Source organism: Leuciscus leuciscus, assembly GCF_965113295.1.
Source record: "Leuciscus leuciscus genome assembly, chromosome: 14".
In the NCBI taxonomy this organism is placed as follows: Eukaryota; Metazoa; Chordata; class Actinopteri; order Cypriniformes; family Leuciscidae; genus Leuciscus; species Leuciscus leuciscus.
Genome location: NC_138738.1, coordinates 27,790,420 through 27,807,982, shown reverse-complemented (window position 1 = coordinate 27,807,982; position 17,563 = coordinate 27,790,420). Strand labels below are relative to the sequence as shown.

Below are 17,563 nucleotides of genomic sequence, written 5' to 3'. Positions count from 1 at the left end.
TGGTTCTATTATAACCAACAGTTACTACTTTGGGTAAATGCTAATTAATAGTCTGTTAATAGGGAGGGTCATAAGCATCAACATATGTTTAAACCAAAGAACAAACAAAAACAGCAATGAAATATGTGATTTTATATATAGACACCAAAATATATTCAAAACAAAGAAACTACATTCAAATAGTATTGCCAAAACACCCAGTACACAAAGAGATATAAGTAGTGCAGTATAAGAGTTGAAGTTTCCAGCAATATATGAATCAGTCTTTATAACGTTCACTGATGTAAACGGTTAAGGTGATTTACGAGAGTCAGATACAAGTCTTAAAGGAGAACTCCGGGCAATTTTTAAGTTAATCTTGATCGTTAGACCTTTGTGAGTACTGTCTATAGAAAAAAAAAACGAACCGGATCGGTGCTTGCAACACGGAGCTACTACAGCTAATGTCCAGAGCTCCCACTCAGCTATAACGGCAGTTATGGGGGCATCGACATAAAAGGGTGTCTTTGTGCCTGTTAACAGACACAAAATGCAAGTAAAATGTCTGTCCAACATGAACAGGGCCCTTACATGACAACAAGAAGCGTTTAGCAACTTAGCCATTGTTTAAACTCACCTAAATAGTGTTTTAGACGGCTAGCTGTAGTCTCGCGCTGAAGTCCCGTGGGAACTCAGTTGTAGCCGGAAAAGGTAAACAACAGTGTGCAGGTGGGCGGAGCGTCGTGTGTGTGATGATCGGAGTTGCTCGCAAGTGAAGAAGCTTATAGTAACGTAACTATGGAGAATATAGAAGATTTTGAACACATGGAAGAGGCTTTTGAGTTTGATGGTCGTCCTTATTTATTCAAACCCGAGTATACAGACGAAGAACTAGCCTCACAAGAGTTGGAAAGAAGGAGACAGACAGAGAGGCAACTGACAGCTGAAGCATATGCTTCAAGGACACGGATTTCGGACAACTGGTGGTGTTTGTGTGGGTGTTGTGACCCAATGCCTACTGAGGAAGAAAGCCTGTGCTGTAAAGAGTGGGAACTCATACAGCCAGTCAACGAAAAATGTGTCACCTGTACCGAGGAATTTCCTGCTCTTATCCAAAAGGCAGTCCTGGACACTTTCTTCTTCGTTCCTAAAATAAACTGGAAGAGACGTCCAAAACCGGAGGGACTAAATGGGCAGCTATCCATAGAGTGAGTTGAATATCTGATTGATAACATGACATATGCATTTTCCTTAGTCATTTTATTAGTATTTAGTTTTTTGCTGTAAATACAATAGCCATTTCGCTAGTGAACTGACCAAACTTCTGCTCTCTCTGCCACCACCCCCATTCCTATAGCCAATGCAGGCTGGTGGCATACCGTGTTGTGCTAGAATGGGCACTAAAAGGAGAGCGCCTTGGCCGTGGCAGTAGAACACCATTACCTAGCTGTGTTGTATCAGTGATCAGAAGAAAGTATCCCTCCCCCACTGGTACTTACATTGGATTTCAGGATGCAGAGGAGATATTCTAAATGTTTAGTCTGAATTGTACATTGTTCATGTTCAAAAAGATTGCATTATGTCATTCATTATAATAAAGATAGTAAATCAAAGTTCTTGTGCTCCTGTGTTTTTACTCAAACTATAAGAACACAGTATTACAGTTACAAACAAATCTTTATTTTACAACAATAATTTACAGAACATTGTAAGCTTTATATAAAAAATGTCAACATTGTCAGATAACAGTGGTGTTGCCAAGCTCAAAAGCGAGATTTGGTATGAGCGACCAGATCACCCTTGTCTGGCCTTGGAATTGGAGCGATGTTCTGGAGCAATGTCCTTTGTCCTGGTTTACGTGGGGGTAAAGTGTCGGAAAAGACGACAGTACTGTCATCTCTCCTCCTCAGCACACGCTCAACAAGATCATGACGAAAGGCCTGTGTGGTGTTTTCAAACATGGGTTTTGCAACCCATTGCTGACTCTGTCTTGAGTATACAGCTTTATACCGTGGTTGTCCTAAAATACATGAAATTACAAATTAAATACAGCATCTCCATGGAACACCTGAAGAAACTAGGTATTATACAATGAATGTGATGTTGTCATGTAAAACATATTGATATAAATGAGGATATATTAGGATATATGAGGATACCTTCTTTTGTCTTCGCCTGTGGTCTCCCAACGTTGCTATTATGGTCAATTACTGCAAGTTGGGTACGAGCCCTCATGCTGTCGTAACTGAAGTGAAGTCGCTTCTCAGCATACTTCAGCATGACCTGATGGTACACCTCTAAAGATCCTGTATAAATGTAATATCACACACTCAATGACCCAGTGTAACTGGTATTATTGCATTGTAGGCAGTAATGAAACAAAACTGCTCCTCTCAAAAAATTTATAAATATTGCAACAATAATCATCATGACTGGAAAAATATTTGAATCAATGTAAATAGATACCTGTATGCTTGAAGAGTGACATCTGCAGTGGTGGAGGAAGTACTGAATCTCAGTACTTAAGTAAAAGTACAAATAACCAGAGACATATTTACTTTAGTAAAAGTAGTACCACAATGAAAACCCTACTTAAGTAAAAAGTAAAAAGTACCTGATTTTAAATCTACGAACCTGTGTCGCGGTGTGAGAAGGGAGAAGGCAGAATCGCGACACACCCCTTTTTTGAAGTTAACATTATACAATACGTAGACCTACACCACAAAACTAGTTGAGGATAAATTATTTAATATTTGGCAATTCCATCGTTATAAACGGGACATTTGCAGTAAAAACTTGAAATATAAATTCTCAGAAAATGCATTTAATACATATTGAAAAATATCAGTATGCGTTTTATATTTAATGGGAAATCTAGGCTACACATGCGTTACGGGACACAAACAATATTTAACTTTTAGGTAGAAAAATATTTTTTTGTAATTCTGTGAATTACACTGCGCAAACCAAAAGTAATACCCACCGGATGAAGGGTTGGCTCTCCACAGAACATAACATATTCATTTTATTTTATTTTTCGTGTTCCCATTTATGAGGAAAAAACAATGTTACAGACGTGACCGCTCTGAAAGGCACTAAAAGACTGCTTTAAAACTTTCACTGAGACCTCAAACAGAAAGCACAAAGCCTTTTTTAAATTTGAATTTCGTTTTGTATTAATTGTATCTCAATTTTAATCAATGTTTCATCAAACAATTGCCAGGATTTAATAAATAAGTAGAAAATAGATAATCACGACACGTAGGCGCTGGCGAGTGAACTGGAGCTCGTCTCATAAATGAACCGAAACTCAGCGTATAAGGTATCCTACTTGCCTCACAGACCTGATAAATATATCTTTAGACAGCTTTAAATGTGTACTTTTAAACAGAACAATTCAAAACGAAAGAAAACCGACTGCTCTCTGCTTATAATCCGTATGAAATGCGCATTTCTCTCTGGCGCGTTCACTAGGCTACTGCGAAGATCGTGTATCAGTATCGTCAACCTCATCTTTGCAGCCGACACAGAAAACACTTGTTTATTAATAAACAATTAAAATGTCTTCTTGCTATATTTGACATATTCATTACTTTTGCTGGTTCTTTGTGACAGCTTTTAGGTGCTTTATTGTTAGCGCCACCAACGCGATCAGCACCGAAAACATGGAGATTTTTTTCAATTCCTGTTTTGGCAGGGGAAAAACTGATCCGAAAATGTAACGAAACGTTGTAGAAATGTAGTGGAGTAGAAAGTATAATAATTGCTGCAAAAAGTAACGAAGTAAAAGTCAAAAGTATGCACTATTGATTCTACTTAAGTAAAGTACAGATCCGTGAAAAATTTACTTAAGTAAAGTAACGAAGTATTTGTACTTCGTTACATTCCACCACTGGACATCTGCCTCAAGTCTCTAAGGAGATTTTTGTCCAACACCACTCCCTTCAGTGCCACAAAAGCTGATGAATCTGGTCTCAGCCACCTTTTGCGCCTCTGTTCGTCCTCAGTCAGGATTGTGTGATGGCAGGTGTACTGAGCACCATCCTCCTCCCACCGGTGAATGCCACATATGTGGTGCAGAAGCGATTTCCATCTTCGTACACAGTCCTACAAAAATTAGATTGAAGTCATAGTTGGTGAAATACTTTCCTGGTGCAAATATTACGTTATGTGCCAGGTAAATACTATTAAAAATATTTACTAAAACGGTTATTTGGAACATACAGGGCGTACATTTGGGCATACAGGAACATGTTTAGTTATCGTTGATAAAACAGTAAATATTCTATACCAAAAATACTGTATCTATGTTATGTACTACATTATATTCTTACCTCTTTGTCACCTTTGCTTGTACTGCATGACCAGTACAGATGGTTAGTGATTGACTTTATCCATGGCTGCAAGTCTTTGTTGTTCTTCTTATTTGATATAAGTACAAGTTTCTTCTTCACACCTGTACAAAACAGCCAAAAATTGCATCTAAAAAGTTAGTGATAAAATGAAAGAGAACACACTTATCTTGTGAGGTACAAACAATTGAGTGTCTTTTCAACTAAATTTACTTACTTTTGCTCACATGCCAGGGATCAAATTCATGTTGGATGCCAGTGTAGTTGTCCTTCATGAGTTTGCAGACGGATGGCGATCTGTCAGTGGTCACAACACCAATAACCACTCCTCTGTCAAGTAAATAGTCCAGACCCCTCTGAAATCCCAACACCTCCATAGCAACCGAGCTGGTTGTTTCTGTAACCTAGAGAATAATATTGACCGATCATACAAAGCATGTCTATATTTGTTTTTGAAAATACTTACATAATTTGGTTTTACAAAACATAGTAGATAATTTACCTGAACCAATTCAAAATGAATGATCTCTTTTGTGGCATCATCTTGAAATGAATATTTACAGTATTTGCTACTGAAACCTGTTGTGAGAAAAAAGCAGAGATGAATTGGTAACTTTGTTGTAGGGTTGCCATGTGTCATACAGTATAATCAGAATAATTTTTTTGATAACTCCTGGAGTTATGATGTACATTTCCAGCAAAATGCTTACCTGGACTATCACTTCTAGCCTCACCACAGAGCTCAACTTTATGTCCTGAGGCACAAAGTTGCACGAGACGTTCCATTAATTTCTCGTGTTGATCTCTGTACGCTTGTTGGATGACTGGTATGAGGTAGATAGATTGCATAGAATAATATTGAGTTTTCTTTGGAATTGGGGTATGAAGAAGCTCAGCCCTGTCAGAAATGGTGGTATGGGTGGTTCCTGTGAAAAAAGTGGATGCGCTGATGAGCAGGTTATTTTCTGCCATCCCTCTAATGTCAGGACATGAAGCCCAACTTCCAGGGTGATCATTCAAGCATGTCCATAGAACTCGGATTTGGCTGCCATGGGTTACAATCCTTTTGTTTTCCACCGCTGAGCCACAGGTCTTGCATGTGTTGAACAGTTCTAGTAGTCTGGATTCATTCACAATCCACTTTCTTTCATGTTACGGTACTTTTCCAGAGCCAGAGCCTGAACCAGAGCTTGATGTTGGGGTGTGGATAGATGGCGAAAAACTTGTGTCGGATAAAAGCATTTCCCCAAAGCTTCTGCTCATATCCAACGTTGGCGAATGTTCTTTATCATCCTGTTTGTGAAATTTACAATGTAGTTGTTGTGTAAATACATTTACATTTATTTCTTTAGTAAACAATAAGCATTATCACACCAAAAATAACAGTAGTACAGGCTCAAAAGAAAAGCCATTCAACTCACTTGTGCCACATCTCCACTGGCTGTGTTGGGGACAGACAAATATGATGCCATGGCACCCTGGTCCTTGAAATTAGAAATGTATAATATTACACTTTAGTGATGGCAAATGTGTTTGGAAATTTATGAAAAGCTTTGATCATTGCGAGGCTTACCACTGATTGTCCCCATGAAAGAGGTTTTGCTATATATGTCCCACTTAGTGAAGGCTTTGTGCGAGGTCTTACAGATGATGTCTCTGGACTAGAGAGAAGTAGGGTCAAGCAGGAGGACAGACCAGGCCGGCTTGATCTGAATTCACTTTCTCTTTGGAGAGTTTTCTTTGGAGTTGACTGTGGCACTCCAGCTAATAGTGATTCGTTCAGGGGCACACCAGTAATATCAGTCTCCTGAATTAGTAAGTAATAATAAATAAAATAATAGCTTCATTCAACTGCATAACACAGTAACATTTGCTATTTATATCTATCATTTAGTGTTCATTCGGACAGTATTTTCCCAGACAGGTCGTAGCCTGTGTGATCATCACACACCTCCCCCTCACCATACTGCACCGTGCCACACACTTTATTCTCTTTAGCAAGTCCATTGTTTTCTCATAGAAATTAGAACACAAATATAATTAAAAACATAGAAGCTACTGAAATAATTAAAGTTTTACAAATAAGACTACAAAAACATGTATTACTGCACATCTCTCCTCAAGCCGTGTGTGCACAAATGGAAGGATAAATAAAGTTGACATTACCTCCACAGTGGTTGCACACGTCTTCGTCCACGGAATGGCATTTTTCTTCAACCGGCCCCGCTGTGTTGAGTCTGTGTAGTCATCTTTTTCAAAGTGTTCGCTGCAAATGCGGTAATCTTTAGCGCGTAGTACTGTTACGGGAGTTTGCACATCAAGTTGAAGAACAACTAGCCACAACTGCAGAATATCGAGGTCATGCATAGGAAGACGATGAAAATGTAAATTCTTGTATTTTCGCATTCTGTTGCCACAATTCGGAACGGCACAAACGCGAACCATTTCTTCTTCACTTGCGAGCAACTCCGATCATCACACACACGACGCTCCGCCCACCTGCACACTGTTGTTTACCTTTTCCAGCTACAACTGAGTTCCCACGGGACTTCAGCGCGAGACTACAGCTAGCCGTCTAAAACACTATTTAGGTGAGTTTAAACAATGGCTAAGTTGCTAAACGCTTCTTGTTGTCATGTAAGGGCCCTGTTCATGTTGGACAGACATTTTACTTGCATTTTGTGTCTGTTAACAGGCACAAAGACACCCTTTTATGTCGATGCCCCCATAACTGCCGTTATAGCTGAGTGGGAGCTCTGGACATTAGCTGTAGTAGCTCCGTGTTGCAAGCACCGATCCGGTTCGTTTTTTTTTCTATAGACAGTACTCACAAAGGTCTAACGATCAAGATTAACTTAAAAATTGCCCGGAGTTCTCCTTTAATTCTCTTTAGGAAGTCAAATGGTGTGGAGGTTTGATGGTAAACAAACGACGGTTGCTGACCGTCATCAAACATACAGATTTCCCACCAAAGTAAGTCCATAGTAGTAATCCAACTGTCCAAGGTAGCTACATCCAACCAGAAACCTTGTTGTTGGACTCAGTGTAGCAAAATCTCAGCCAGGACCACAAAGCTGGCACAAATATTCGTTCAGTACAAACAGAAAAGTCCTTCTACAAGACACAAAATGCCTCCTGTTAATTATGTGCAATCCATTCACTATATTCAATAAGTACAAAGATAATCTTTCATCAGTAAATAAAACATCAACATGAACATATACATTTTACTTACAGTTGAGCATGAAACAGAGCGTTTCTCAACCAGGACTTTGTTTGACAGGTGACCAAGGAGGTCAGCCATGCTAATTTCTCCTACTGCTCACCTGTCTCTTTATCTAGGCATAGAGGTCTCACTAATACCTCTAGTGGTGAGGAGTGTAATTGCAGTTTAAAAAACTACGTAACTGACAGGTGTTTGTTACATATCCTCCCCCTCAGAAGAAGAAATCCTGACATACCCATGACAAAGTTTTAAGTTCTGTACATGAAACGTGTCAACATATTTAGAGTCATCAAGAAATGAAACAACATAGTTCACAGGTCCATCGTGTCAATCTTGAAGATAGCTTGGGATGTTGAAACACCCATGTCAAAGCAGAGTGGTCAGTAACTACCTCAAAGGATCGGCCTTCCAGGTATGATCTCCATTTTTCCACAGCCCAGATTACAGCCAGGCATTCTTTTTCTGAAACAGAATAGGATTTCTCTGCTCCGTGCAATAATCTGGAGGCATAAGCTACAACATGTTCTTCTCCCTCTGAATCTTGTGTTAATACTGCTCCCAATCCAACTTCACTAGCATCAGTTTGCACTCTGAAAAGTTTGGTCAAATCCGGTGGAACTAGCACAGGGGCATTGATTAGGTCATGTTTGATGGTATCAAAAGCTTTTTGGCATTCCTTTGTCCAAGACCATGTGGATTTCTTTTGTTTTAAGGCAGGGGTTTTCAACCGGTGGTCCGCGGCGGCATTGCATGTGGTCCGTGACATGCATTCCAGCCTACGTAATTTCACTATTAAAATCACTTTTTTTCCATAAAAAAAAAAGTTTGTCTTAAAAAAAAGGCAAGTCAGTCAGTAATAAATACATTGGCATTCAGTAAAGTGTCAAACCCATAAAAAGTAGAACCATTGTCCGCTTTACATAAAACAAATCACAACATGACCTTGTATGAGTGAGTGAGTGAGTGAGTAGCGTTCACACCAAACGCGAATAGAGCGTCTGGCGCAAGTGATTTTCATGTCAAGTCAATGTAAAGACGCGTTTACGCGCATCTGGAGGTCCTGCAGCGCGAATGAGGCGTTTAGCGCGGCGCGGTCGCGCGAATGAGGAAAATTGAGCGTCTGGCGCGATACGCGCGAGTGATTTGAGGGTGAGAGAGAGAGAATTCTGATTAGTCGAGAGGATGTATCGCGTTTAGGCTAAAAATAGGTTTGGCGCTTATCGCTATTTGGAAAGAAACTGCATCTTGCAGTACATTTTAAACAAGGAAATATAGCGATTTGGCATGAAATGTTGATGGAGCCGTGAATAGGTTCAGTACACAGCAAAATGACATGACAAACTTTTTTTTTTTTTTTTTTGCCATTTCCTCAATTCGACGTCTGACTGTGCTATCTGACAAAGGAATCCACACACTACACACACAGACACACACAATAGTGGGCCGCCAATTACTTGTTAGTCAGGATGGTGGTCCCTGGCACAGAACCAGTTGAAAACCGCTGTTTTAAGGCATGGAGCGGAGCAGCCTTATCTGAGAGATTAGGTATGAACCTATGGTACCATCCTGCCAATCCTAAAAACCGCTGCACGTCTTTGAGAGACTGCGGTACAGGAAACTCACGAACTGCAGACACTTTGGATGGATCAGTCTTAACTCCTTCCCCAGATACAAGATGTCCTAAGAAGGTAAGAGATGTTTGAAAGAAGTTACATTTCTGAAGATTCAAAGTGAGGCCTCCATTAGCGAGACAGCTGAACACTTGATCGAGGTGTTTTAAGTGTTTTTCTTCGTTTTCTGAATACACTACTACATCATCAATGTAGACAAGGCAACACTTTCCCTTCAGTTCCCGAAGAACATGCTCCATCATTCTTTGAAACGATGCGGCGGCATTTTTCAGCCCGAAAGGAAGACGCAAAAATTCAAAGAGACCTGCAGATGTAACCAAAGCAGTCTTCTGTATACTGTCTGGTTCCATGTCCATTTGCCAATAGCCGGTTTTAAGATCAATTGTACTGAACACTGTCACTCCATGTAATGATTCCAAAATGTCCTGAATTTGTGGCATGGGATAAGCATCCAGGTGAGTTTTTGCATTTAAACCACGGTAGTCCACGCATAACCTTGATCCTCCGTCCTTTTTAGGCACTACTACTACTGGTGAAGCCCACGGGGAAGTTGATGGACGAATGATTTTCTTGTCAAGCAACTCTTTAATTTCTGCTTCAATAAACTTTTTTTTCTACTGACACTCTATAAGCTCTTTTCCTGACTGGAACTTCATTGGTAGTGATGATTCGATGTTTGACTACGCTTGACTGACCAATCTCATTAGTGCACACTGTTGGCCATCTCAACATCAGTTCCTGCAGCGACTCTTTGTTCCATTGGTTGGTGTTAGATTTTTGGACTAGCTGATAGATTGAATGTAGAGTATCATCAGAAACTGTAGGTGAGGATAATGCAAGGTAGAAATGTACTGATGAACCGGATACCTGAGGCATGAAAGGGAAAGTTGAATCTTCATCTGTATCTTTCAATGATGGCAGTCGATATTGAGATCTTCTGAAATCAAGAATGATCCCTGAGGATAACATAAAATCCATTCCAAGAATGATAGGTACCGTCAAATCTGCATCTCTCATAATGTAGAGCGTCAGGTCCATTGTTCTCCCATGGAGTTCACATTCCCAGCGTAGCTTTCCAATAGCAGTCTGTTTCTGACCATTAGCTAGTAAAAAAGATTGCCCCTGGCTAGGTTTGCATGTTTCTTGTTGTCGCAATTGCTTCCAACAGGATTCTTGAATCAGAGACAAGGTACTCCCAGTATCAATCATTGCTTGAAAATATCTACTACGTAATACGATAGGAAGGGTGAGCATCTCTGGTTGAACAACACTTTTTCCAGACTGCATGACTCTCGTGTTAGCTGGAGAAGACTTTAGTGCAGCTTCTCTGGAATAATTAGCTTTCCTCTTTTGTGTCTCTGCACTTACTTGACTCCAGTATCTTTTGGATTCATCAAAGTCTCTTTCAATTTGCGTGCCAATTCTCACTAGCTCATCCACGTCTCTTACAGTTCACCTGAGTAGACTCGCTAGCCGTGGGTTGCAATTTCGCAAAATGGCATGCACAATTTCTCTTTCAGGCATATCTTTGTTCCTTCGAATACATAAGGCTCGATAATGGTAAGCAAAATCCCTAATACTTTCTTTTGCACCCTGTTTTCTTTCAAGTAATCTTCTTGCCGCTTCTTCTTCATAGTCTTCACTTAGAAAAGACCGCAAGAAGATTTTTTTGAACTGCTTCCATGTCTGTACATTCCTCTTCTCTGCCAGCCACCAATCTTTAGCAGTACCTTTTAACACTGACGTAAGAGAAGCAAATATCTCATAATCGCAGAGAGGTCATATGGCAAAGTATTCTTCACATCTCTCTATAAAAGTAACTCATTCTTTCCTCAATAGCTCGACATCCCTCTTGCATTTCCGCAAAGGTAACACAGTCATTCAACTTCCGAACACATTCCCCAAAACGACTTTCCATCGTGTCAACTCTTGCAGTCAGTTGTCCAATTAGTGCTGTCAATGATGCATTTGGTTCTTGTACTTGTTCTTCCGCAGGTTCTGGAGGTGGTGGTAGAATATCAGTAAAATCAGGCACAATCTCAGCCTCAATACCTTCACCTTCCTCCTCTGATTCTATATAAAGGTCACTAAAGGTATTGATCAATTCTTTAATAGGCTCTCTTCTATCAAGAAATGTACCAGAAGAAAAATCGGGTTTAGGTCCCGGCTCATCCTCATCACTATTATTTTGGCTTGCCATATTTATCATTAGAATAAACAATGTTTCATAAATGTCAATGAGTCCCCGTTCGGGCGCCAATGTATAACCAACAGTTACTACTTTGGGTAAATGCTAATTAATAGTCTGTTAATAGGGAGGGTCATAAGCATCAACATATGTTTAAACCAAAGAGCAAACAAAAACAGCAATGAAATATGTGATTTTATATATAGACACCAAAATATATTCAAAACAAAGAAACTACATTCAAATAGTATTGCCAAAACACCCAGTACACAAAGAGATATAAGTAGTGCAGTATAAGAGTTGAAGTTTCCAGCAATATATGAATCAGTCTTTATAACGTTCACTGATGTAAACGGTTAAGGTGATTTACGAGAGTCAGATACAAGTCTTAATTCTCTTTAGGAAGTCAAATGGGGGAATAAAAAAGGTTTGATGGTAAACAAACGACGGTTGCTGACCGTCATCAAACATACAGATTTCCCACCAAAGTAAGTCCATAGTAGTAATCCAACTGTCCAAGGTAGCTACATCCAACCAGAAACCTTGTTGTTGGACTCAGTGTAGCAAAATCTCAGCCAGGACCACAAAGCTGGCACAAATATTCGTTCAGTACAAACAGAAAAGTCCTTCTACAAGACACAAAATGCCTCCTGTTAATTATGTGCAATCCATTCACTATATTCAATAAGTACAAAGATAATCTTTCATCAGTAAATAAAACATCAACATGAACATATACATTTTACTTACAGTTGAGCATGAAACAGAGCGTTTCTCAACCAGGACTTTGTTTGACAGGTGACCAAGGAGGTCAGCCATGCTAATTTCTCCTACTGCTCACCTGTCTCTTTATCTAGGCATAGAGGTCTCACTAATACCTCTAGTGGTGAGGAGTGTAATTGCAGTTTAAAAAACTACGTAACTGACAGGTGTTTGTTACACTATCACCTGCAGACACGTAATAATCTACGGAAACACTACCATTTCTCTGTTTACACTCCACTTCATCTGCCAGTGAATCGGCTCGTAATGCGTTTTCAATTTGCACATTGAATTTTCAAAAATGAAAAAGCAAATCGCAAGTGCCTTAACTGTGAGTGTAAATGCAATTAAGAAAACTAACATTTAAATGATAATTTTGCTAAATTTTTTGTTTGAACATGTTAAACAGATCTAATCATTTCTGTATTACATTTTCATTTTGCAACGTATAAAGCGTATAAAAAATATGTATTCAATTTGCATTTTAAAACTAGTGTATGAAATGGTAAATGTAAATAATATAATTTTATTTTCATTTTCATTTTACACACAACGTTGTACAAATGTAATGGAAAATGTAAATGTAAATACAGAAATGCATTGCCATTTTACATATTGCATTGTCATTTTGCATATTACATTTCAAATTGAATTATCGCTGCCCATAATGTGACCCTGGACCAAAAAACCAGTCACATGGGTACATTTTTTGAAATTGAAATTTATACATCATATGGATAAATAAGTTGAATAAATAAGCTTTCCATTGATGTATGGTTTGTTAGGATAGGACAATATTTGGCCGATATACAACTATTTGAAAATCTGGAATCTGAGGGTGCAAAAAAAATCTAAACATTAAGAAAATCACCTTTAAAGTTGTCCATTTATGTTCGTGATTGTGCTGCATTCACTCATAAAAATAAATGTTTTATATATTTACGGTAGGAAATTTACAAAATATCTTCATGGAACATGATCTTTATCTTAGCTCCAGTCTATTTAATGGATCTTCTATCGCCCTATAATCCATCGCGCTCTTTAAGATCACTAAATTCAAGGCTTTTGGTCATACCCAGGATATCCAGAACCACCAAAGGAGGGAGAGCGTTTTCACATTTGGCTCCAAAACTCTGGAATAGTCTTCCTGATACTGTTCGTTGCTCAGACTCGCTCTCCCAGTTTAAAACTAGATTAAAGTCGCATCTCTTCAGCCAGGCATTCATATAATCTTATAGTTCAAACTACAATCTGGCCTGTAGCTCATAAATGCCAGAGGAGAACTGGCCCCCGACTGAGCCTGGGTTCTCCCAAGGTTTTTTTTCTCCATTAGGTCACCTGATGGAGTTTTAGGACACCATTAGGTCACTTGATGGAGTTTTTCGGTTCCTTGCCACTGTTGCCTTTGGCTTGCTCAGTTGGGGATATTTAATTTAATTTTATCAATCAATAAATTCCTCTTGAAACAAACTTTGTTGTATTATTTTAATTTAATACTGTGAAGCTGCTTTGGTACGATCTGTATTGTGAAAAGCGCTATGCAAATATACTTGACTTGACTTGACTTGACCTTATATCCTAATGATTTTTGGCATAAAAGAAAAAAATATAATTTTGACCCATACAATGTATTGTTAGCTATATCCACAAATATGCCCATGCTACTTGTGACTGGTTTTGTGATCCAGGGTCACATATGCTTCCATACGTTAGAGCATATAAAAGGAAAATACACTTTTTAGTGCTTTCATCAAATCTATATGCTGGACACATCACCCTTTTCCTCATCTATCCTTTTCCAACATTTTGAGTTTTTGACTGAATACCTGATAACACATTTAAGTGAAATCTTGTTTTTGTTTCCTTATCATTACTACACAGAGAAATACAACCAAGAGTGATCCTGGATTCGGCTGGAAACAGATGAGGAAGGATGTAGCCAAACTGACCTTTGATCTTTACAAAAACCATCCAAAGGATTTTATTGGCTGCTTAAATGTACAGGCAACCTTGTATGGAATGTACTCTGTTTCATATGATTTGCAGTGCTACAAGGCAAAAAGGATGCTAAGGTAAGTTTGTGTGTGCATGCGTGTCCATGCGTTGATATAGGAATCATCCAGTTTGAGATAGGAAGAGAAAGAAATAATGTAATAATTAAAGTATGTAAGTCGACAAAGGCCATGTTTATCACTTTTTGTCTTGTTTTCTCAAAATCACAGGCAAAATAAGTCATTAAGTCATTTACAAGTCTAATTTTCTTACGATATCAACAACAACAAAAAAAAATTATGAATAATCAAACAGACCCTTCACCCAACAACAAAACTAGGTGCCAAGGTGTCTGTGAACAACCCCCAAAAGCCAGAAAAGGCCTCTGGTTACCATGGCAACAAAGACAGATCAGCAAGAAAATACGGTTTTAGGACCCAAAGGAATTTAGGAATTTATTTAAACTGCATTCCCTATTGAAATAGACATACGCCGCGTTTCCAGGGTCTAAATGAAGTTCCGGGTAAATATTTCCCCCTCAGAAAATCCCTGCTTGCGAGGTAGTACTTTTTCAAAGTTCAGAAACTTTCAGAGGTGGGACTTGGGTGCTGAACATGCTGCTTGATTGAGTTCATGCCGCATTTGGATTGGTTGACTCCACGCAGCATTTCATCTGTTGCGGTGCGTGCAGTAACAGTTGTTTGCTATTCGAATCAACAATGGAGTTTAAAAAAATACGATCGATGGACCGACGACGAGGTTCAGGCTTTATTAAGCTTAAATTCAGTGGATGAAATCCATCGGGAACTGGAAAGTAGTGCGCAGTCCTACGTCAATCTTCCCGGTTCTTTAGTTTAGACCATGGTGGAAACGCAGACAGCAACAGGTCTGAGGGAAAAAAAAAGTTCCTGGGACAAATTGTTTCGGGTAATTTCGGTGGAAACACGGCTATATAAGGCCCATAAAAAGGACCTCTTTCCATTTATTAATTGACAAACATTTCTATGAATCAACATGCATATTCCCCAAAAATTGACTGTTTTATTTTTATATGCAGTATCTCACAAAAGTGAGTGCACCCCTCCTATTTCAGCAAACATTTTAGTATATCTTCTCAAGGTACAATACTTTAGAAATGAAACTTGGATAGATTTAAGAGTAGTCAATGTGCTACTTGTATAGCAGTATCTATTTACTGTCCTCTGAAAATAACTCAACATACAGCCATTATTGTCAAAATAGCTGGCAACAAAAGTGAGTACACTTTGAGTACAAAAGTGAACATGTCAAAACTGTGTCCAAAGTGTAGGGCTGTACTGTCCCAGTCGATTAATTGGTCGATACGTTCTGGTTCGACCAAAATTCTGATTGGTCGATTTTTTGCCGCGTTCATTTCATCAGTTTTGCCGCGTTTATTTAATCAGTTTTGCCGCGCTGAGGCGTGCTCATTTCATCAGGTGGAAAGCAATAACTGCTAATGGGGGTGTTTTCAGAGTACCCTTGTTTCACTGTAACAGTCTGTCTTCAGAACACCCCCCTTGTTTTCACCTTTTTTGGATTAGCCCAACCCAAGAGAGAGCGATAACTATAGAAGGTTTAATGCTGAATATTATTTATTTAATTGTGAGAGCGTTTAATAGTCAGTCCTCTTCTAACATGTCAACAACAAAGAAATCGACAGTGTGGCAGCATTTTGTTAAAATTGATAACAGGAAAAAGGTCGAATGCAAAGTTTGCAAGCAACAGTTTTCCACAGCTCGACGACAAACATGACATATCATCTAAAAGTGGTAAGCTCACTTGTCTGCGTTAGCTTGCCCTGTCTGTTTTGAGTAGGCTATATGAACATATCAGAATTAGCATATTTCAATGTTTTAGTGTGATAACCTAACTTTTTTATTTTTTATTTGGAGCCTAATGCGCAATTGCGCTGTGCTGTTGGTTGTGTTAGTTTTGAGCCTAGGATGCTTTATTTTTCAGTTATGCACTTTATTTCGTTTCTGCTCTTGATCTGGTTTGTTTAATAAATATTCTTTTTTTATTAAAGTGGACGTGCCTTTTGTGTTTATTAAGAGTAAAAGCTTTAAGTTAATAGTCTATTCGTGTCTCAGCTGCGAAGCTGAGCTCATGTTCAGCCTCGCTCGGTGCGAGGACATGCACGGTGAAATGATAGTGTCTGACAGTTATAACTTATTATTATAACATATGACAAAAATAATTGTCTAAATTATGTTGCATATTCCTCAACAGTTCTTGTGATGATATCACTAGTTGACAACATAGTACTATTTTCGGAAATCATAAGCTATGATATTGCGCAGGTGCACGTGATTCAACGCTGTCAGAGCCGACAGACTCGAGTGTCAGACTCATTTCAGTGCAAAATAATTAGGTCAAAAACGATTTAATATACTGCAAATAGCCTACTAGTTTTTTATGTTTATTTATAATTCATTTAGGCGGACAACGAGGCTACCAAGTACTGCGCACAGTGCGCATCTAATTAATTTAACTTTTTTTTTTCTACCGTCATTTTTAGTCGATTTTTTGTCGAAAATTTCAGGACTTCAGTCGACCAAGATTTTCTTTGGTTGAGTACAGCCCTACCAAAGTGTCAGTATTTTGTGTGAGCACCATTGTTATCTAGCACTGCCTTAATCCTCCTAGGCATGGAATTCACCAGAGCTGCACAGGTTGTTGCTGGGATCCTCTTCCACTCCTCCATGATTACATCATGGAGCTGCTGGCTGTTAGTCACATGGCGCCTCTACACCTTCTGCTTGAGGATGCCCCACAGGTGCTCAATAGGGTTCAGGTCTGGAGACATACTTGGCCACTCCATCACCTTCACCTTCATCTTCCTCAGCAAGGCAGTTATCATCTTAGCGGTATGTTTGGGGTCGTTATCATGCTGTTCGGCCCAGTTTCTGAAGGGAGGGCATCATGTTCTGCTTCAGAATGTCGCAGTACATGTTGGAATACATGTTTCCCTCAAAGAAGCTCAGCTCCCCAGTACCAGCAGCACTCATGCAGCCCTACACCATGATGCTACCACCACCATGCTTGACTGTAGGCAAGACACACTTTTCTTGGTACTCCTTACCAGGGTGTCACCACACATGCTGGACACCATCTGAGCCAAACAAGTTGATCTTAGTCTCATCAGGCCACAGGACATGGTTCCAGTATTTCATGCTCTTGGACAGGTTGCTTTCAGCAAACTGTTTGCGGGCTTTTTTGTGAGTCAGCTTCAGAAAAGGCTTCCTTCTGGGACGATGGCCATGCAAACCGACTTGTTGCAGTGTGTGGCGTATGGTCTGAGCACTGACAAGCTGACCTTCCGCTTCTGCAACATCTAAAGCAATGCTGGCAGCACTCATGCGTCTGTTTTTTGAAGCCAGCTTCTGCACCTGACACTCAGCACGAGGACTCA

General features: G+C 39.3%; 2 protein-coding genes and 1 long non-coding RNA gene across 5 annotated transcripts in view; 1 reads left to right on the top strand and 2 right to left on the bottom strand.

The window, feature by feature from the left end:
- The window catches only part of cidec (cell death inducing DFFA like effector c), a 64,538-nt gene that overhangs the window by 43,410 nt on the left and 3,565 nt on the right, over positions 1–17,563 (top strand). For all 3 annotated transcript variants that reach the window (XM_082137023.1, XM_082137024.1, XM_082137022.1), the window contains one exon: positions 14,020–14,210. In XM_082137023.1, the coding sequence (XP_081993149.1) occupies positions 14,020–14,210 (191 nt within the window). The remainder of the gene's footprint in view (positions 1–14,019; positions 14,211–17,563) is intronic.
- On the bottom strand, positions 1,273–9,038 carry LOC309474388 (uncharacterized protein). The gene is made up of 12 exons (XM_082136948.1): positions 7,567–9,038; positions 6,498–7,445; positions 5,905–6,138; positions 5,753–5,815; positions 5,042–5,624; positions 4,834–4,910; positions 4,549–4,735; positions 4,314–4,435; positions 3,884–4,086; positions 2,446–2,471; positions 2,139–2,285; positions 1,273–1,999 (listed from the first exon to the last, which is right to left on the bottom strand). The coding sequence occupies exons 5-12, from the start codon at positions 5,301–5,303 to the stop codon at positions 1,743–1,745; spliced, it is 1,281 nt and encodes a 426-aa protein (XP_081993074.1). The 5' UTR covers positions 5,304–5,624; positions 5,753–5,815; positions 5,905–6,138; positions 6,498–7,445; positions 7,567–9,038; the 3' UTR covers positions 1,273–1,742.
- LOC309474516 overlaps positions 15,437–17,563 on the bottom strand; it is a 243,910-nt gene continuing 241,783 nt past the window's right edge. The window contains exon 2 of the long non-coding RNA XR_014197353.1: positions 15,437–17,282. This is a non-coding gene — a long non-coding RNA (uncharacterized lncRNA). The remainder of the gene's footprint in view (positions 17,283–17,563) is intronic.